This window comes from Triplophysa rosa, linkage group LG14 (assembly GCF_024868665.1).
Source record: "Triplophysa rosa linkage group LG14, Trosa_1v2, whole genome shotgun sequence".
Classification (NCBI taxonomy): Eukaryota; Metazoa; Chordata; class Actinopteri; order Cypriniformes; family Nemacheilidae; genus Triplophysa; species Triplophysa rosa.
In genome coordinates, this window is record NC_079903.1 from 15,429,352 (window position 1) to 15,452,650 (window position 23,299).

The 23,299-nt window shown below is 37.6% G+C and overlaps 1 protein-coding gene across 1 annotated transcript; it reads left to right on the top strand.

The window, feature by feature from the left end:
- The first annotated feature begins 8,546 nt into the window (after positions 1 to 8,546).
- Positions 8,547 to 22,871, top strand: tbx4 (T-box transcription factor 4). The gene is made up of 9 exons (XM_057351472.1): positions 8,547 to 8,754; positions 12,188 to 12,333; positions 12,692 to 12,786; positions 16,516 to 16,635; positions 18,982 to 19,129; positions 20,892 to 21,044; positions 21,139 to 21,227; positions 21,304 to 21,539; positions 21,644 to 22,871. Exons 2-9 carry the CDS (start codon positions 12,190 to 12,192, stop codon positions 22,291 to 22,293), a joined length of 1,635 nt encoding a protein of 544 aa, XP_057207455.1. The 5' UTR covers positions 8,547 to 8,754; positions 12,188 to 12,189; the 3' UTR covers positions 22,294 to 22,871.
- Positions 22,872 to 23,299: the final 428 nt, after the last annotated feature.

A 23,299-nucleotide genomic window follows, 5' to 3' on the forward strand; every position in this document is an offset into this window, starting at 1 on the left:
AAATGTGACACTTGTTCTGACGATTATGAAAGAACCTGCAAACAAAATTTTATTTTTAATTTAAATTTGGAGGGTTATGAATTATTTCAACTAACCAAAATGAAAATCGACCAACCAAAGTGCTAGGGAAAAGTCAACACATTTGTGTATTCGGACTTTTGACTCGTGGAATTGAATTGTGAACTTTTTTCATTCTCTATTCAATTCTGAGCGTGTTATTTTCATAACTCACATAAACATGATTGTCTGGTTTCTCAGAGTTTCTCAGTTGAGAGTTGACTGTCTAATATGCATCGTTTTAAGTTGCATATTATGTAGCTGTATGAGTCAAGTAGACCTCAAAAGACCATTTAATTGAGACCATTTTTATTCTACTATAGTGCTAAAAACACAATTAAAAAATAACACATTATGTAAAAATCGGAAAGTGATCCATCGCCACCTCCTGGACATTTGAATTTAAATACGAAATAGGCTTATGTTTATATTTATGTTCACATGGCGTGTTTTTAAAGTAACAACGTATAATCAAAAGCACAAATGATGCAATGTAAGTCGCCATTACCAGGAAATGTAGGTAGCCGATGACACGATCCACTACAAGAAAACAATCGAAAACAAAACATAAACGACTACGCCTACATGGACCCCAGACAGTGTTCTTGTCTAATATTTAATAGCAAGACATTAAATGCAGTTCTACGGATTTTATATGTAACATGGGGGTTTCAAAACAAATTTTGGGGGGTTTCAAAAAAATTAATAAATTAATTTCGTTTAAAAAATTTGAAATGTGAAAAAGGCTGATTATTGTGCTAAAAATCTATATCTCATATATTGTCATATTTTATTGTTTGTTTTTTAACTGATGCATATACATTTGAAGTTACCTGTCCTACTATATAAACACAAATCAGAGGCTTGCTCAGTCAACGTGAAAAAGAAAGTCGTATTTCTGCAGTATAGAAAATAACCACTAGATGTCACAATAACCCACTAACGTTTTTCTCAAGTTTCATGTAGCCTAAATCAAACCATTTTTAATCACAACATAAGCTTTCAAAGGAAACACAGTTGTGAATCCCAGCTGAGCAATTTTAAAATATAACATTTATTTTTAAGCAATACAACATAAAATGTAGATGCCCGTTTAAGTTATCCACCACAAATAGAAAAGGAAATAATATACTATTTGTACAAAAGAAAAACCCATGACCATTAACTATTAGCAACATAAAAACATAGATGCTGATAGACAACACATATATTTATGTAAAAAAGATATGGTCTTTGAATCAGCATGTTATTCTAGCTGAGACAGGCTCAGGCAACAGGCATCTTCCGAATTTACCACAACAGACAGATAAAGAGAGATTTCCATGTCTGACCCTGCAGAAATCATTTGCTCTTTGTTCTCCAGCTCAGGTCCTGCCACAGAGAAAAACACAGTTCACTGAAAACCAACAATTGATCATGATGGAGGAAGCGTTGTGAGGGTATCAGTATAAACTAGCCAGCACATCTTCAAACATAATTCTCTCACATTTGATACAATGCATGCATAAACCAGCTCTAAGTCAATATTGCCATGGGCAACTTCATGTTGTTTAGTGTAAATAACTAATCTTGTGAATGCCTGTTGTTGGCTGGTAGAAACATTAAAACAGTACATTTGGTTTCTAGTAGAACTAAATTATTTTAAGAGCTACACATACAGTATGATAACTCTAAAGAAAAAAACGATGCTGTCAATTGTCTAAGTTTGTGATCATCACTGGTTTGAAAAATTATTTTAATATTTCACTATGTGTTTCGGTCAAAATGATAGGATATTTATTTGAATAATAATGCTACATCGCCAATATTTCAACTCTTTTTGGAAGTTGACTTGAATTTTTGCATTAGACAAATACAGTTAGATAATGCACATGACCTCTGTGCAAAGATAAGACATGAGAAAGAGAGACACTAGCACAGGCTGGGAGTTCAATGTCAAGGGTCATTTTAAGGATCTCTGGTTATTGAAGGATTATGTCCTTTTATGTCTTTTTGTAACTGATATAATGACATTTTTTGGGGTAAGATAAAGAGTTCTTGTACCCGTCCCACAAACCCTTACAATAGCCACCTACAGAACCATTTCACTAAAACATAAAACAATAAAAAACTAAACCATCAACAATTAGAAATAGGTCCATGTTTTTAAAGAAAGCACAAATCAAACAGCAAGTATATTACTTAACAACTTATATCTTATGCCGAATAATTATTTGATGTCAATAATCATTATTAACAAAATAAGTTGACTTGCTGTTAAAACGTTCAAATAGTGAAGTTTAAGATGATACCATTTTAAACCGTTTTAACCATTTAAATGTGGATTAGAGGTTGTAAAAGATTAGGCAGTGACGTGGACTTAGTGATTTATATGTTAAACATAAGGACATTTTCAACAGAAAGCTGTCTAATTATATGTCTTTGAAATGGTATAATCACACTACATGTTAAATTTGGTTGTTCACAAGCTTAAAACCTATAGGTAATTGTAGCCTTAAACTAGCAACCCTCCTTAAAACCTAAATTTCTCTAAAATGATAAGTATTGCAACCTTGTTGCCTCAAAATTAAAACCACCAAAGGTGAAACACGCCCATTTCAGAAATGTTCTGGTGTTCGGGAGCACCGAGTATGCGATGACCACATTTACAACAAGTTACAGCAGAGGTTATTGCTAAACTTAGTCCCGTGCCTTATGTCACATGGTCAGAGGTCAGAGGGTAGTAATGGCGGTGATTAGCATGAAGCATGGCTGCCCATCAGCCATGTGATGTCTAATAGCCTAAGTGATAAAGACAATTAATGACTAAACAATCAATTTATAATGACAACCACAATAAACACCTGAATTTAGATTTGACTGCTGTAGCAAACGAATTCACAGAAACAGCTAAAGGACACTTTAAAGTTAACACGTTAATTTTATTACTTATTTATCTGACATACATTTACATAATGCTATGAATATTTTTGAATTATACGAAAGATATAACAATAAGGAGTCTGAACTTGTGAAATATCTTATTTAGCCTTTTGTCTCCCACTAACAAAAAGAACTTTATTTGTTTTGGAGTGTGCTGCAAAACCCCTTTTAGTTACATAGTGACACTGACAAACTATTCAAATCTGTATTTTTCTGAAAAAAAAATTCAGTATGCAAATTCGACACGACACAGCACATTAAGTGTTTACAATGACACTTTCAACCTTTGCAAATCAATACTGCAGAAATACACAAATGTTTGTTGTTTGAAAGCAACGGTGCCTATGGGTCACGTGGTATATGTTTTCCTCAAGGCTCTATTCAAATATTGAGCCATAAGATAAATTACGGTGTGTGTAGCTGACAGGTGCTGAAACATTTGAGAACAACACCTGTGCACAGCATAAGTGGAGCGCAGAAGGGAAGAAAGCTAGTTTAGTTTTCTAAATCTAGACTGAAAATAATTTACTATGCCGATGTGCCAACAAAGAATAAAAATACAACACCTTAGCTTAATGACAGCCTTGAGCCAATGTTTTGTTAGATTTCAACAACACCAAATTCTGTGTATATGTTTTCTGTGAAGATATTCTGCCAGCAGAGTCTGATGTCACTAAGTGCTGTTGGTTCGGCTGTTTTCTTATACCTCTGGGGTTAAAAGGCAAACAATGACAGAAGTTGTATAAAACTGCAAAACATTTAGTTGCTGCCTTGCATTATTCCATATAAAAATAATTTGTGGGGAATATTTTAGGTCATTTAGGTTAAAATATTTTTAGGTTAAACCCTACATCATAACTCTAAACATCATAATATGATTTAATTGAAATGTGACCTGACCACTTTCAAATGTTTTTGATTATATAAAACTACCACACACAACCAAAAATGAGCCATCAAGTTTTGGATGCACTTTCTTTGGGCCAATCAGGATCTATTTTCCTTTAATTGGACATTCCTTACTACTTTGTGAAGACATATTTACAACCTTATAAATATATGTTTAAAGAAAATACCAAACATCTATAGTGTCAAAAACAGAACCAAACCATCTGTGGTTAGCAGGACAAACTCACTGATCAGGGCAGGGTTTCCCGAAACCTTCTTATCACTACGTCGTTCTTAAGAGTATATTGCTACCACTCTTAAGGTATAACTTACGAACGATTTAGCGTTAAGAAGGTTTCAGGAAACCCAGCCCAGTGCTGTATTAGCAGATCAGTCCAAAAACTGAAATCTTCTGTAACAGAACAAACGGAGCAGAGCCAAAAATAGATAACATAACAATCAATATGGTCAGCAATGACAATTAAAATATTAACTATAACAAATAAAATTAATAACCAAATTATATTTTTTCCACAAATGATATACATACAATTTTATTAAAGTATAATCTTCATTTTTATGTCTAATCATGTTAAAACAAAAAATAGAAAATGAAAATCCCTGAAATTAAATGAGACCGGTGTTAAGATAATATCACTAGAAGGGCAGGGAACTTTATGAGCAGCAAAAACAAAGGACTGATCAGATGTGTTCTGTGTCACGTCTTTGGGAACTTTGTACAACTTTATTAATAAATATTTGCTAATACCTGGCAACACCTATTAGCTTGCATTAAATCTACATGAAATCTTGCATTAAAGCTTTTTGAATATCATCACACCAATTGCAAAAATGACTCAATCTGAGATATAAAAGATGATTTATTCCAAACTGTATTGTTCAACTTAATCTCAATATGCGTTAACAATGACCTTTTAAAAGCATTTATTAGATTGAATTTTTATTTAAGTTTTTGAAACTTACGAACAGAAAACAGATCTAATTTTGTAACCAGGCCAGTTTGCTGTGTACTGTGAAAATCTTCCCAAGCTTTCAATGCTGCACACACAGGAAGGGTGCTTATGGGAAGAGGGCTAATGGTGGAAGAAAAGAGCCAGCATGCATGCTAAACACTCCGACAGCACACAGACATCTGAGCTAATGACTGTGGCAGTATGGGGTTATGCTGGTTCCAGGGTGGCGGGTCGGTCGGAGGTTTCACTATGAAGCCATTGTGATGTCACTGCTCGACACTGACTATCTGCCGCCGGGTACAGACAATGTGCTAGTGTAGAGCCAACTGTGCATAATGCCCTTCTGAGAATTATGGCAAGAAATGATCCTCACTCAATAATTTCATACCAAAGACTGGCCGCTGCTTTACCACAGTATGGTTAGTGTGAAAACACTGGATCTAAGCCTATATCGGGAGGATTTTGGAGAAGTCTGAGGCCATTATGTATTGTATAGTATGACAGGTTTGGCTAAAAACCTTAAAAAGCCCTATGAGATGAAAAAAGCGTAAACAGTGGCGAGGGAGAGAAAGAGTGGAGCAGAAATGGAGAAGAGGAGGGTCTCTCTAGCTCATTCAGCCTCATTCTTTGTTGTTTATTAGCTGAGACCCCTCTTGCCCATGACCAATTATACAGGCAAATGTTTTTGTAAGGAAAAAGAGCCTGCACTCCCATAGACATTAATCACGCACCAATGGTTCCACAAGGACACTCAACACTACTGACAGAAATCAAGCAATATTCTTAAAATAGCCTACCTAAATATTTTGTCAAATAATAATAATAATAATAATAATAAACAGACAAATTACATTTTTTTAATTTACAGTTAAATGTGCAAAAACTAAAACAAAACTGTAAATGTTGTTAAACTACATGTATATGAATTATGCACTTAATAATTTAGAGGCATTTAACATTTGTTCAACTGCATGGAAATAAGTCATAATAATTTATGGAAGTAGTAATGATAATGTAATGACAATAATTTACAGCACATGTTACTGTAAATTGTCGAAAATTAAAGTTAAAATGATCTTTTCGAATAATCTCATTAAAACAATACTTTATTCTCTGTATACATTTTTGTATGAACTGAAAGCCACGCAAATTGACAAGATAATTTTGCCCGTTTCAAGCTAAATTAACGTGCTAGTATAGTAGTAAATAAATGTGGTTAAACAGATAAATGTAGTTTGGACGATGAACGTTTTGAGTGTGAATATTCTGCTCAGGCGACTAATTCGATTAGGAACGACATGGAAATATTTAATTTAAATGAACAATTATCATGTAACAATAAAGTGAATATAAAGTGATTGTATTTTGCAATGATTAGACTAATGGAAGCACTGATTTTTTGGGGGTTTTGCTACGTTTGCTAGACGCCTATATATAATGTGAGGCAAAGAAAACGAAAAATGATAGGTCTCACGGAAAAGCATCAACTGTAATGTGTGAGTTTTGAGCGCATCGCTCATATGTCCATTCGGCAACACCCTGCTCTCAATAGCCTACATAAGCTAACCCTACTCCTGTTCCTAATTTCAAGACCACGTGATGGTGGGAGTGAGTGAAGTTTAAATTCCCTTTCAGAAAGGCTGCTCAATTCATCCCCTATAAAAAATCATCCCTTTTATAGCGACATCTTGCCACGCTAAGGTATAACTTGACTGCTTGAGAATACCCAAGAAAGCGCCCATCTTGAGCGAGAGTCTCCTCCTGAGATTCACACAAACACACCCAGAAGGTCCAGCAAGACCAGTGAGGTGGAGGTAAGACTCATGATTTTCAATCACGTGTGATAACGGCAATACATGGGGACGCTTGAATATTTAAGGAAATAAATCCAGCATAAAATATTTTTCTTCATGGGACTGTATTTGTGTGTTTACAGCCTATAGGCCTCGATTTTAGATAAGCACTACAATTCCTAACATTTACCTTACTGGTAGCTGTGAAATACGTGCTAATAATGTGCTATTTATTTTTAATCTAATCTTGTTTTTGTTTTATTTTAAACTATAGCAATTTTTCATCTATCGTTCTTAAAAGGAGTAGCCTAACAGTGAAAATAATTAAAACAGCATCATCTTGAATTATTTAGATTATATTTATGTTTTAAAATTTCCTGAGCTTCTATTGGCTCATGTTGGCTAGTTTTTTTTAATTGTTTTTCCACCACTGTAATATTTAATTTAATTCTCAAATTATATTATTGAAAAAAATATATATGACGCATTTTACGCCTCGGCTACGCATGTGGGCCTTCAAGTGAATTTAAGACGACTTTTGGCGTGTTTACTTTCTAGTAACTCGCAGACATTTTTACGTCTAAACTACCTTATAAGAAATTGTTAAATGTGTTTTAAGAGGCTCCACATTATTACCACAAACGTTCTAGAACAGTAAAGTGAAACAGTGGAAATATTCCCAGGAAAAATACCGACAATGGCATTGACTAGAAAAAGAAATTCTTATCGAATTTTGAAAAATAAAACACTTAATGTTTTTGGAATTTAGCGCTAAAGTAAAAAAAGTTCTATGGAAGAGCTAAAAGATTTAATTAATCTATAAGAACATCACACATAAAATAGAAGATAGAATATAATCTATTTTAAATTCAGGAGCATGTAGCCTACTGTGCTTTTAAAATAAAGCTAACATGTAGACAATCTAGAGCCAATAATTATCCAGAGGACCTTCTAAATAATTCATACCAACTATTCTGTCATCCCGAATTGCCCTTAGTATAATCACTAGGGGTACAACAAACGACTTGCAATTTCATCACACTCCATTCAACAATCATTCTAAATACATGATTTAAGTCATGACTGAGGCCTTTCTCCTAACACCGAAACACCTGGTTGTTGCCTGAATTTGTATCGGCCGAATTGATCAGATAACATGTTCGGAAAATTACGCATGGCGAGTATGATAAACAGCTCAGAGACGGACATATTCTAGCTGTTGCCATTCATTTGGTCCTGTCACCAGCAGATATAAGTCAAAAACCCCACGGCCCTCAAACGTATCCAGGTGATTTATTGATCTTTCAGCCTTATGCTTCGACCCATTTACTCTAAAACCGCAACCATATTTCACTGGAAATGCTTAGACATTTAAACAAAATCCTCAAAATCAAACACGCCTGCTTATAAGACCAGAACAAACAGGCTAAATGAAACAATGAAAATGTTAAACTGTGAAATTGATAGAAAGCTTATGATATAAAATGTACATTATGTCTTAATAGTCAAGCATGAGATACGTCACATGCTATTAGTGCACATACTTTTTGTGCCTTCTTTTCCACACATACTGTATATACACACAAAAAATAGTAGCATCATTTTAACTTAGCAATAGGCTTTTTGGTCAGGGGAGAGAATAAAGAGCGAGCAAATCACGTTTTACAATTAATACCAGCGAGAAGACTATTCGTTTGCAGTACTGAATGTGACTGAACTCTGCGCATCGCGTTGTTTCGGGTTTGGTGTTATTGAGAGCAACGTCAGCAATGAGGCACGGGGGGAAGGAGGGAGAGAGTGAATGAGCCAAGTTATTCACCCTTGTGTTTTAACAAATCAAGCTGTTCTGCGGATACTCGCTTTCCAAGAAACCATCACGCACCCGAGTTCCTCCATTTGCATCTGAGACGAATCCTCTCCGGTGTTTCCACCAGCTCTATTTGAACAGAAGCAGACCCTGGGGAAGGGACAGCTCTATCTTCTCATTATCAGATACAGGGGATGCTGAGCACTGGACCGAACGAAACCGGGACGTAACTTCCTGCTGTAATGTCGTGCCGGGCAGATTATTGCGGTTTGGAATGATATGGAGGATTTCAGAACGTAATATTTTTTATGAGGTAATATTAAATTTGTTCTCAGAAGGTCATATCCCGCTGCTCTAATATCTTTGTATCGAAATGCACGTCACTCGAGTGTTCTTAAGATGCATGGAGGGCTGTAATGCGATTAGACGCATGTTGATCTAGATCCTTCTCTGCCAAATTAAGTGAGAAAACGCGTCAGACCTTTATAAACAAAACACGCTGAATGGGGATTCTCTTTATAAGAAGATTGTCTTGAAATGCGACGCAAACGAGTGAACGTGATTTAACGTGTCAATCTACACGCACAGCTGACGTTACTAAATTAAACGGTGTAACCTCGTTTGTTTTGTTTATTATGAATCCCGAAGGAGGAATCTGGCTCAACATGGGTCGCAATAAGTGAAATAATAATGTTTTTGCAGGGAGTCTGAGCGCGTAATGTCTTTCATATTTTAAGAAAGCTCATCAATTTCGATTAATTATTTTAATCGCTGGGAAAAGAAGGAAAGTGATGTGAACCTTTAATAATGCGCAGTTATTTTTGACGTTGTTCGTGTCTTAATCCCTGACACATCCCTTCGCCGCCAGGGATGGAGTCGACCTAAAGGCCTAAAAGCATCAGCTCAGTTAATTCGGAGGGTAACAGGACATTGCTTGAAAAACGATGATCAATACATTTATAGATATATATGTATAAATAGAAAATTGCATTGCATTGTAGACTACTATCTCGAAACGAAATACAGGAAAATAATGTGACGATTAAATGATAAATTCAAAGAACACTTCTCAGTCAGTAATATAACGTATCTAACTACTTTAATGTGCAGACATATTATTTTAAAATAAATAAACATAAGTTATTTTTGTTCGCTGATAAAATATATAAAACGCATTATTGTCCGATGGAATGTAGGCTACGTTTAGCTATTTTAACAATCAAATCGTGAAAAACACTTATGCAAAATGTAGCTATTATGAAATAAACAGACGGATATCAATATGCAAACAGCATAACAGCTCTAAATGCACACTCCAAACTACAACCCAATCCATTTTCTCTAAAATCCATTCCACACTGAAATGAAAATTATACCAGATACCTACAAATAACAAATATTATCCCAGTATTCAGAATTTAATTTTCTACACTGTAATTCCTTAACATGAACAATTTGCCAACACCAGCAGTCCAAAAACAAATGAAAGGGAAACCACAGCCATGGAATCCGTTGCATTCACTCATGTATGTTATTCACTTGTATTAGAAACCATTGCTGTTCCAGTTTTTCACCAACTGTTAACCTCCCAAGGACAACTGAAAAGTCCATTACTATCACAGAATATTTTTCAAATACCTACCATGACGATGCAAAATGACAAATTTATGCAACATAGTAACTTTATTAGTAACTTTAAAGACACCCAGAAGATGATTTCTCTACTCACGTGGGAAGAAAAACTGTAATGTCTGGCCTTGAAAGTGGACCGGCCTGTTTTCTTTAATACTCATTGGCAGACGAAAAAGATGCTGGGCTCTTATAAACAACATGTATCCAAGGGCCTGCTTAGACTAGTCTTACATGTTAGTGATTTTTTTTCTTCTTCAAGAGAGGTTATAACTTCTTTAAATCAGTTAAATTAAAAGGTAGATTGGGCTAATTGAAATATGAAAAGTAATACTCCTAACTAATTCCTAGTCTATATGATACCTGTTAAAACACAGTCTTAATTCAGTGGCTAAGTTTATGCAACTGGGCCCAAATCGGATAACAAAACTAGTTATGGGCAGAAACTAGCTGAAACCGCTTCAGCGTTCCCGTTAAACCAGATTAGTCCAGGTTTCCAAAAGGAATTTCCACGGTGAATTTTGTCCACAAAAAACAGCCAATATATTTCAGTCCATCCTCAAACAACTTTATTTTATTTTCTACATGTTAAAGAAAGGGAATTGCTCAAATTTGGCCACCGTTCAACATTTTGGACAACATGGCTCTGGAAACCCCAGTGTGCACAGAGCAGAATCTGCCAGGAATAGTTTAACGGATTATATGTCTGGGGTGACAGTGATGTAAACATAGCTTTTGCTCACCGGACTTGGTTAAACAGTGTAAGTGAAAGGCACATTTTAGACTGGAAAAGTCCAGGGTTGACTTGCTGTAGCCTCATGGTGCCTGTCAGACTTTATCTTTATTGGCTTTGGCAAACGTCTAGCCAAGTTTACACGGAATCCCGCTCTTCTTTTATCTGAAGGGTGCACACTCACATTGTTTACACACGTGAGATTAGGAGTGTGTGGGAGGGGGCGGCTTTCACCATGAGAGTTGTTTGGTGTCTGTCGTGTATAGGCCGCACTACGGAGGCATGTAATGCAGTACAGTACTATCCTCATGTGAGACGTAGCTTCAGTGTGATGGCTGAGCATGAGCAGAGAAGGGGCGTGAGAGTGGGGCTAAGTTTGTGACCTCTCTTAATGGAATCAGCAGTGTTTAGCACCCTTCCATAAAACTGAGGTGCCCGAATGCTGGAAGTGTAAATATTTAATCTAGCGATACTTTAGAACAAACGGATCTCGACCCTTTCCTTGAAATTAATTGGCCAGGTCATGTTATGAGGACTGACGTTCCCCCACAAAATGTAAATGTTAATGTAGGTTATTTCTCATATTTTGCAGCCTACGTCTTAGCTGTGTGTATATAATCAATTACAGTAGACTTGGGAAGAACAAAGAGCAACAAAGGCATCTGTGGTATTTTCATTAACCATATATCATTAGTTACTTCTTGTGGTAAAATAAGAGCAAGGAAGATGGATTTTTAGATAGTTATTTCGGTCACCCTCTCTTTTACAACAATAAATACGAATTAAGGGAAATGGATTTATGCCCGTGAGAAATCTTAATAGTTTTCAGTGTTTACTTTGAATAATTTTTTCGTGGCAGACAAATGCAATCATTAAACTGAACAAATGCATTAATTTAGGCATAGTGTGCTTAGAAATTGTGCATACATTTTACATTTTCAAATTATATTTTGTGTAAACTTTTTCTGAATTACAGACTTATTGCTCAAATGACTGAAAATAAGTAAAAATCATGTATTTTATTTTTATTTTTTAAGGCTCGATGCTGTAAATATTTTTGTCTCAACATTTCATTTTACTTTGTTTTCTCTGAATCATACACTTAAAATTTCATTACACATTTGTAATATTTATTTTTCATGACACATTTTTAACATAATATTTATTTAAAACAAAAAAATGTATTTTATTTCTTGAAATTAAACTAAATTGATTTGACTATGAAATTTAGATTGACAATTTTATTTTAACTCAGTTAAAACTCAGTTAACACTTGTGAACCAAAGCAAACATTGATCTTTTTAATCAATAGAGAAGATGCTTTTGCTGAAAATATTCAGAAAAATTCAGCCCACATTTAGTAAATACTTATTTCATTTTACAGAAATGCTACAGGAGAAAGCCTCAGCTTTGGCTGATGAAAGCATGACCGTGGCCCAGTCCAGTGGCCGCCCTGAGCTTACCAGTGACTCCTCAAATCTGGCCCTGCCTACAACTCCCAGCATTCCCCAGAACAATGAGCCTGACCAGGTAGCCAATCAACTGCATCTATTTTATGACTCCTAAAATGTTTAAACTAGTCTTTACACCTGCTTAAGATATTGAATGTAACCTAGCAGATGAAAATATAGAGGTTAAACTCTAAGCTAATGTTTATTCCTATACACATTTCCTGACACACTGGAGCTTTAATAATAAAAGTAAAAGACACATGTTCAAAAAATGAAATAAATTCATTCTAATAGTAGGCCTACATTATATTATAACATATTTTGTTATTTTATTTTAAGCAGCACTTCAATATTCAATATAAGGCAGCATCCATGTTTTTAATCAAGTTTACTCTCTAAAATAAATTACAACCGCATATTTGTGTATGTAACTTCAGAACATTGAAAACATCAAAGTGGTTCTTCATGACAGAGAACTATGGAAGAAGTTCCACGAGGCCGGAACGGAGATGATCATAACCAAAGCAGGCAGGTAAGAACAGCGGAATTTCCATCCACATTTAAACAGACATGGAGAGAAAGTGGTGTATCTAAGTAGGTCACTGCGTTTCCCCTAAGAAATACAAATTAAAAACAAATTAAATAATAATAATGGAATGTTGATAGTATGCTATTGAGGTAAAGCGAGACCGAATTCCTGTCCATACAAATATTTAATTGGAAACACAAACGGCTGCCCCGTGTATTAGATTTAACGTGCCCTATGGATTAAGAGCAGGACCCTGGATATTAAGCAGAGAATGAGTCAATGGTCTCTGCCAGTCTTAACCAGCAGTTTCTCAGGGCTTCTCAGTGGAAAATGCAAAAGGTCACCACAATTTTTCTTTAATGCTGTAACATTGTGAGGGATGGGCTTCCCCCTGTCCAACTGATAAAGTGCTCTAAGAATCCTTAAACCCTTTGAAGAGCGAAGCAATGTTCGGTCGCACAGCTGCACACAGATCAGGAGACTGTACTTCCACGCGGCTTCAACAACAGATGGGCTCATTTCATTTTACATACTTTAGTATATAATGGACACCAGGCTCAGTTAAAGATGCTCAATATGTCAATCGAGCCATGAAGCAGGAAGCGCGTTTCACTGTTTTATTTTATTTTCTGGGGGGGATATGACTTGTAGGACATTACGCAGCCATTCACTCAACTGTAAATCTTGAGAAAACTTGCCAGGTTTCTCCACGATGGCTCCCATTACACAAAATTGAGGCCAATTTCATGCAATGATTCTCATCGTGGTCTTGTGTTACATAGTGAGCTTGAGCCATGTCAGCGCGGTATATGCGCTTTGACAGTATGTTTTCACTAAAGAAGAATTCCCTTTTATTAAATCTCTCTAATTCAATTATTTATCCCCCTAATGCTGTAAAAAGAATTAATAGAGAATATTAATAAAATAAACGTGATGAATATTTTGTTTAAAAAAAGCATATTAGTACTGTATACAATGTGCAATAATCCTGCAGCCATGTGACTGCTGCGATGCAGAAAAACTGGGTCATACACAGCAGCGGTGTCTCTTAAAGAGACAATCCGCACAGCTGAACTCTGCTACAGCTCCAGTAAAGCCAATGCGATTGGACTGTTGTTGAGCATACACGGACGTGGCCCAATACAAAACATGACTATTGAAAGCAGCCGGCTGGTGTTAACTGTACACAGCCCGTCAGAGCGAACATCAGCGGGCTGATGAGAGAGGCGCGGCGCTCAATTCGATGGCGTCTCTCAGGCCCTGAAGGACCTCTCTTGCTTTATCATCCAGTGCCTTTTGATCTAAGCGCTGCTGCGGGATCGTGCAGATAGCATGAATCACTGACAGGGCAGGCGCGTGAGAGCGCTAAAAGAAACAGCTGGCATTATACGTGTGCTGACACTGAGATGATACACTCTCAAACGTCCATTTCTCAGTGTCTACCTCACACATATACACTGAAGTGCAGGGGCCAAATTACCACCCAATTTGGCCTGTGAATGCACAGTGCTCGTACTTAGATTACTAAGGAAAGGAATCATATTCATCTAAAAGAAATTTGACTCTTGTGACTATTAGGATAATATCCACAAACTTAACAGCAAAGGGAAGCCTACGGAAAGCAGTATAGTATGTTTAACTGTTCCCATACCCAGGATAGCACAACTTGACTATACCTAGAGCAACAGAATGCACACAGATGTATCACAGATCCACCGTAAGACCGTATTAGACATGCCATGTGATCTGTGGGAGCCCTTGTCTACATATGGCATAAATGGATGCAATGCAGATCCTGAACATGTGACCGAAACTTGTTAAAGACCGATTTATTGTCTTCTCAATTTTAGCACTGTAAACATTTTCTAAATCACTTTCAAAGCACAATCATTTTTTGTTATTGTCATATTTTTGTAACATTTTTAAAGGGGTATTTCATCCAAAACAAAACTCCTTCCACCATTTATTCACCCTCATGTCATTCCAAACCTTGCCTTTTCACTGCGACACACATAAGTTGATCTTTTTAAGAACATTGATAGCATGGCCCCCATTGACTTCTACTAGACACAAAACCACTGAGATGTTTTTTTATGTTTTCTTTTGCATTCCACAGAAGAAAGTCATGCAGTTTTTGAACTGTATTTTTTTCTTCCAAATATCTGTGTCTGTGTTCCTCAGAACAAAAAAAATATACAAATTTGGAACAACTCGGGGGTGAGTAAATGACGACAGAATTTTTGGGTAAACTGTTCCTTTAAGTGTATTATAGTGCACTTTTTTCAGCTGGTTTTCAACAGTAAGACATACATAGCATCATCAGAACATAGCTTTGTGAACAGGTTTAAGATGCTGAATGATGGCTTAAAGCACCTCTTTAGCAATTATTTACCCAGAGTGATTTACATGATTGGATTGCAGGCCAGAGCTTTACCTCTCTCTACACTGAACGCTCTCACTGGGTATTAGAAGAAGTGCTTTTAGGGCCTTTCTTACACATCGCAGGACTCTGAAATCTTGCCTTTGCAAATGAAATAAAAACGATTCAGCACAGGGCACATTTGTCTGCAGTGAATACATTTATGACTGCCGGTGGAACCTTTCAAAAAGCTTAAAAACGTGATGCTCTGCAGTGTTGCTCTGTTGGAGGGGGTAGGGTGGTGCAGTGATATGCTGGGGTTGTTATTCAGCAGCCCGGTATTAAAAAGACCTTCCATTAAAAAGAAAAAAAGAGCTTTGAGTTTTTAAGAGGGCTAGATCTTTTTGCAACTTCGCCGATGAGATAAAAACAGATCCTTTTTATCTCGCGAAGAGGTCAATGAAGGTATCTATTGACGTGTTTTATGACCGTGTCTGCTATATTAGCATATTCTGTCTGTCATCTCGGTATCTGAGCACAATGAGTTCCCATATTTTATAGAGCCGCTCCATTAAGACAGAATCAATCTTTAAATGTATATATCTGCCCAAAAGCAAATCAGTACCAGGTACAGTGGACCGCGGTTCCATATATGGGTTTGCTAAGGATAACAGTTCAATTTCATGCTGTGGGTTCAACGTTGATAGTAGACATTACGTCAAACCGAGCCATTTATGTATGCTGCTTTTTCAAGGATTGTCTGGAGATGCTGAAGCTCTCAGCCTTCTCGGAGACTTAAGTGACCTTTTGTGATTCTTAAACCACTAATCTGTCCTAAAAACAGGTTAAACCGTTATCTGATCACTAATTGCGTACTCATCCTCCAAAAACAAACACTTGCCGTGATTCTCTTGTACTTAAGACCCGTTAAAACCCCGAAAAGAGCCGATAAGACAGGCTCCTCCATGCTTACCGTCAGCGCTCAGCTGTCACTCACACACCCCAGCCAAAGCCCAAGTTTCATTAGGTCGTTTGGAGGAATAAGCTGCTCCTGTAATGAGCTATAAAGACAGTATTGTGTGAGTGAATGACACAAATGAGATAAACGTTAGGAGGAGATTGACTTTAGCAAGGGCAAAAGCGCATTAACACTTGCTTTTCAATTTAAATCTAAGTGCCGTCTGAGGTCAAGAATAGAGTTGTATATTCACAAAAAATCAGTTGTGTTTATAAAAATACAATTATTTTACCTTCTGTAATAATGCAAGCAACTACAAAAGTCGATAATTGAAAAAAGTGACATCATTGGTACAGTATCTTTCAAGAGTATGACACAATTTGTAATTCTGGTGAATTCATCTTCACTCTTTTAGGCGGATGTTCCCCGGCTACAAAGTGAAGGTCACAGGGATGAACCCCAAGACAAAATACATCCTTTTAATCGACATCGTTCCAGCTGATGACCATCGGTACAAGTTTTGTGACAACAAGTGGTGAGTTCATCATCCTTTTGTCAGTTTAAAATGATTGGGCAGTAAATTGGTGACACTGGTGTTGGGAGGGGAGTCTGGAAAGTCTTCTGCAAATGTGAAAAAAGACAATCTGTGTCTGTGGTCCCTTGAGGCAGTTGATTCTCAATGACTTTAAAGTAAAATAAATCTAAAATTGTTATATAAAAAATATGAATAATAATAAATAAATAAACAAATAAAGTGACCATTTTAAAATTACTTTCAGTTACTGAATTTACTATTTATTTATGTGTTTAGGTAAAATGATCATTTTGGTTTCATTCTGTAAACTACTAACAATGTTTCCCCCAAATTTCAAATAAAAATATTGTTTATATTTGCATTTATTTGCAAAAATCTGGAGAAACGGTTCAAAATAACAGAAAAGATGCTTTGCATTTTTCAGACCTCAAATACTGCAAAGAAAACATGTTCATATTCACTTTTAAGCAATACAGCAGTAATATTTGTACATGTATTTAGGAAACGTTCAAAAAATATTTTTTTACCTAAATTTTTATCACAGTTTTTGTGTCTTGTCATGCTGTCAGTCTTTCACATTGCTGTTGGATGACTTTGTCAATCCAGATGTTTGATTTTGTTGAAATTCAAATGATACTGGACTGTTATGTCTACAATACATGTAGATATGCTGATTAAATGAAAAATTGGAATGGTCTCTTTTTTCCGCACATTTTTTAAACTTTGGATTAACAACAAAAACATATTACATATTATCATTATTAATAATAATTATTTAGGTAATGGTAAGAAATGCATTTTGTAAATGGTTTGACTTTTACGGATATATATGTTGGTAATGTTTGCAATAAAGCAAGCGTTACACACGCCAATATTTTAAAGGCCTATTTATTAGCAAAGCATGTGCAGTCTACATCACAGCAGTTTATCTATGCAATACTAGGTCTGGCTGTGTAGTGTCATTAGCACACAGTTAATTACCATAGGCCACAGCAGGCAGTCTGTCAAAACCATTGGTCTTAAAACAGCTGGGTGATGCATGTTGTCCTTTTTGTGACCCTGCGCCTCTGGCGATGCCACAAGATATGGGCACTATCTACTTATGCAACTAAGCAACAATTGGCACTACAAATAAATCAATTCCAGACTGTAAAGAAACAAAATAACTATGGCAAGCAAATCTCTATAAATTGCATGTTTGGTCAAAAGAACCAGTATTTTATGACCCTTTTTCAAAATCTGCGGGATGGGGTGGAATTCAGCCATTTGCCAGCATCGGTTCTGGAAATCTTCAGCGACACCTTTGAGGCGCACAATTAGCAGTGATGTTATGGTCAAAGCAGCCATCCCAAGTCTTATGGGAATTACTCCCATAATGCCATGGACATAACCGCTCACGCACAGAATCTATCATTAATGTACAGATGTTCTGCATAAAGCAAGACTGTTCTACACCCTGCCACTAAAACCTACAGTGCTTGAGTGATGCTGAAAAACAACCTTCCTTTTAGAAGCGGTATGACCATGGCATGATGTCAAGAGGTGTGGGAAAGCCATGAACAGTTAGAGCTACAACCAAATCTTTATTTATCGGCATACGTAGAATCAGAATGTTGCCACAACATGGCAGTTCGAGCTACAGGGGCAACCTCTTTCTCAAGAGCAAAATGTTGATCATTTTGGGGAACACACTGATACCAGAAGACGTATTTACTTGTCCAGAGCCTTTAACAATATGATCCCTATGTTTCTCACTATCTTACAAACTAAATTCCAGGTCTTGTGATTTTACTAATATTGCTAGCGCTCTCCCAGGTTGCATGCTGTTCAACTCACTATATGAAGGGAAGGTTACTTCTTGGTTTTCTATGCCAACTACAAGCCTTTCTAGTAAACTGACAGTCTACACTCACTGTCTTAAAAGTCTGAAAACTTATGGTAAAATCTTATGGTACAATTCTGAGGCGCAGCAGTACTCAGCTGTTCTTCCTTCATGTCGCTGAAATGTAAACGTTGCTTTCATGCTTTTTTTTTTACATTTAAACAACTAAATTAATGTCATGACCATTTAACTGACTCTGATTATAAACTACATATTATGCTACTGATGCTGTTAAAGTTACCTCAGAAAATTGAAGATTCCCCACACCAATGAGGAATGATAGATTCACCAGATTTTTTCCAGCTGGCTTACAGCAGAAGTTCTTATGAATGTTCCATGCATATGCACTGTAAACTGTAAACTGCATTAATCCACTTGATTTGTCCAATCTATCAATCGAATTGACAAAATTATAAAAGTTATCTAAACTTTTGGGAGTCAGTTGGTTTTACTATTTTCTTCAGGATGGTGGCTGGAAAAGCAGAGCCTGCGATGCCTGGAAGACTCTATGTCCACCCAGACTCTCCAGCAACAGGAGCCCATTGGATGAGACAACTCGTCTCCTTTCAAAAGCTGAAGCTCACAAACAACCACCTTGATCCCTTTGGGCACGTGAGTGGCCTTAATTGAATCACTTTGTACAGATGTTAAAAAAGTGTTCGATTTAAAAAAAAAATCTGAGCTTTAACAGTTTAAAACAACACTGGAGATTAGACTAAAAAGGTAAAAAGTAATAGGAAGAGTAGAGAGAGTGAAAAAGACATTAAACTTTCACTTTAATTTTGACTCATGACTAAATGACTGTCACTGCAAATATTGCGTTATCATTTAGAAACATAAAAAGTTCTTTCTGCTCAACACTTTTTCATATTAATAAGTGTGTCTCTGCTTTAAGTAAGATTTTGTCGCTGCCTGATCAGGACTTCTGTAGACTTTGCAAACTCAAATGTAATTTCAGACAGCAGAATACACATTAGAATAAACACACCTCACGTGAGAGTTACACGGTATTGACGCATCTGCAGAGAGTAAGAGAGAAGAAAACAGAGACAGTTAAGCAAAGGTGAGTAGTCCATGGCAGCGCTGCCCAGAAGGACCCTGTTGATCTAGCTTGTCTAGGACGGGCTCATTAGGTTCATAACCTGTCAGAATGGCAAAAAGTTGGCCTGTCAGGATTAGTCGAATGCCTAGGAAGTGAAAAGGGCGAGTAATGAGCCCGGCAAGAGGCTGCTAAGCTCTACTGACGCCCACACCAGCGGGAACACTGCGGCTAGCCGAGAGCTCCAATGCAGCCTGGATAGGACAAACCACACAAGTCACAGTCAAAACATACACCAAAGTCCTCCCACATCACACCAATGTGAAATAAATGCACCATGTGTCACATGATCAAATTCACATGCCATTGTTTTTGGTGGACTCAATCACTTATTTAGGTCTAGTTCTGCTGCAGTGACTTTCATGTGGTTTGGTAGCTGTGATTTATTACGGTTCCCACAACACCATGCTTTTATTTCATTTGCAACTACTACGCCACTGACCGTGCAGACACCCAACACCCAAAAGTATTTACAGGCTCGTAGACAGAACGCAGGGCCATTGAGCTTCGAGGCTGCATGACATAACTTTTACCCTCCAAAATAGATCTTGGATTAAAAGAAAACAGAGATGAAAGACACAGGGCAGACTCGGAGCCGGCATTGATCTGACAAAGGTGCTTGATTAATACACTTAGACAGCAGACATCCCTGTATCTGAATAACCAGTGCAGTGTGTATCACATGGTATTACCTCAAGACTCCAGCCAGCCAACCAGGCAAAGGTCACATGTGTCTGCACTCACCCAATAAGGCACCCAATCCATTCATTTGGCCGGGGCTACCGTCTGCGTGCGCAAGCAATTGTTGGGGGTGGGTTGTAGGTCGACGGTGGGGATTGACCTGGGCATGGCCATCGTGCACTCTTGCTCCCGACTCCTCTTAAAAAAGTGCAGCAAGAGGAGAGCTGCCTCACTCTCTGTCTGAGAGTCGGCGTAACAAAGGGAAAAGCCTTGATGCTCATTGGCCCTGACAGAACTGTGTTAGGTATGACCCTAACTAAACGCTTCACTGAACACACAGATGTACTGAGCAGACTGGTGCTAGTACACTGTGATCAAATTCACATACACAAAAGATCCAATTGGATTACTCGCATGCAACGCAGCACAAAAGCACTTAACATATTATTGATCCTGCATGTGGCGGGGTAATGTACTGTAAATGAACTGTGCATTTGTATATACATGCATGTATAACTACGTACACAAAACAAAGGAAAATGCTTCATCTTTCGGGAAAAATGTCATCATTTACGATTGCCTTTCTCCTCATAGATCATCTTGAACTCTATGCATAAATACCAGCCCAGGCTACACATAGTGAAAGCTGATGAGAACAATGCCTTCGGTTCTAAAAACACAGCCTATTGCACTCATGTCTTCCACGAGACGTCATTCATTTCCGTTACATCTTATCAGAACCACAAGGTACCAACAGAACCTGCTTTAACATAGAATGACACATACAGGAATGCAATAATGTTGCATGCTCATGTGCAATTTCTTTCTATGCGTTTGATAGATCACCCAGTTAAAAATTGAGAACAATCCTTTTGCCAAAGGTTTCCGTGGCAGCGATGAAGGTGATTTGCGTGTGTCCAGACTTCAAGGGTAAGACTGTTATTTAAAATATACTCATATATTGCACCAAATGGATGTGTTACTCATCAAGTGTCCCTCTTACTAGGAAAGATTACCCTGTCATTTCTAAGAACATGGTTCGACAGCGGCTTATTTCATCGCATAGCCATCTGTCAGGAAAACTGGGTGCAGGTGTATTGAGTAGCCACCCGCAGGTGGTATCTCACTATCAGTATGACAGTGGAGTCCCTCTGCCAAACCCCGATTCCCAGGAATCACACTCCAACTCCTTTTCATCCAGCCGAGAATCAAGCCTTCTTTATCACTGCTTTAAGCACAGAGGTATGACAACAACATTATACATCATTTTTAAAAAGGCCCTTGCAAATGGATTAGCTGTCCTATCTAAACATAAAAGTGATGATTTCCCAAAACTTTCCTTTAAGATAATACAAGGCACTTGGAGCTGGGATGCAAACGACCCTATCTGGAACCATCAGCCCCTGCGGTTTCCGAAGAGCACTACTTCCGCTCCCCTCCTACCTACGAGCCACCCCTGCTGTCCCATCCATACTGCAACGAAGCATTGGGTTCTAGAGAAGCATGCATGTATGGGGGAATGGAGGGAGAGGCTGGCAGTACAGTGGGTACAGATGACCTACCAGCCCCCTCCCTGAACTGCAACATGTGGGCATCGGTGCAGCCGTACCCTCGCTACGGCATGCAGACTGTGGAGGCCATGCAGTACCAACCTTTCACTGCCCACTTCAGCAGCACAGCCACTGCTGCATCTGTGGTGCCCCACCACTCTCCGTCCATGCAGCGGCCGCATCCGCCACCTCCCGACCTGGTCACTTTTACTACACAGCGGGTACTGCCGCCTACACCGGCTTCATCATCGAATTCCCCCTCTGGCCCCGCCTCCCGTGACAGAGCTGCACATTCCACCCTGTTTCACAGGAAGCCAGCGTCGCCGTTGTGTTCGCAAAGGGATTTCACAGGCTATCCGACCCACAGCCCCATATCAACACGAGAACCAGCCTATCAATACCAAACTGGATTGACCAGTGTTGGACCCCATTGGACTGACAGCTAAAGAGAGACAAACCAATTGTATCGATCATATTTCTATTCAGTTTAGATCATAATATTCTCACTGAACGATGCATTAGAGATTATTTTTCCATACATCCATGATGCAAAATTGTAAATCAAAGCCAAGCCATACATCTATTTAGCCTTATAGAATAGGATGGCCGCAATCTGTGGCAGTGTGTATTTATTTGTAACTGAGAGAGAAATGACTAGAGTTGCAGGTGGTTAGGCAAAGCACAATAAAAAAAATGTGTGCCAACAGAAAGAATGCCAACAAGCTCTGTAAGAAATGATTTCAGTAAATTATATAAATGAACACAGTTTTTCTAGTTAACCTTAAACCTAGTTACTCAGGCTGCCTTCTTTCTCCTGAAAAAGTATGCAAAACCTGTGCCAAACACAAAGATGGTTGAGTTATTTTGCAGGCTGTTATTATTAATCTGTGTTATTTCCATTAACAAAAGAATCAAACAAAAAGGTATTTTTCCATTGTACGTGTATATGGTCAATGCAAAGAGAATTCCTAATGTACTTAATATGTTTGTAATACATTCACATCAATGACGATTTTATGCAATAAAATACCTGATCCTCTACCACCAGGAAATTTTAAAAATCATAAAATGAAAAACACGTACAAAAATTCAAACAAACCTCTGCTCCATAGTACCTGTTTATGGATTTTATTCAATTTATAGTTAGATAAATGAATGCTGACTCAAAACAAGCCCTCAAAGTCTACGGCTCAATACTCTTGGATGAGCTTCTATGCTTTTCCTTTTTCCTCCATTTCTGTTGGACACTGTCTCTGAACGCAGTGTAAGGCTCAACTCTATGTGCTGCAAGAAAAGGGTTAGAGTTGCGAGTCTGGCACCAAATTCATTGTCCAATATGTGCAATTAGTGCAACGGGACATCAGAGCAGTTCCTTGCAACCAGATGGGAGCTTAAGGAACGATCATTAAGCCAAGAGGAGAGAAGAATAGAGAAGAACAGAGACCTCAGCTG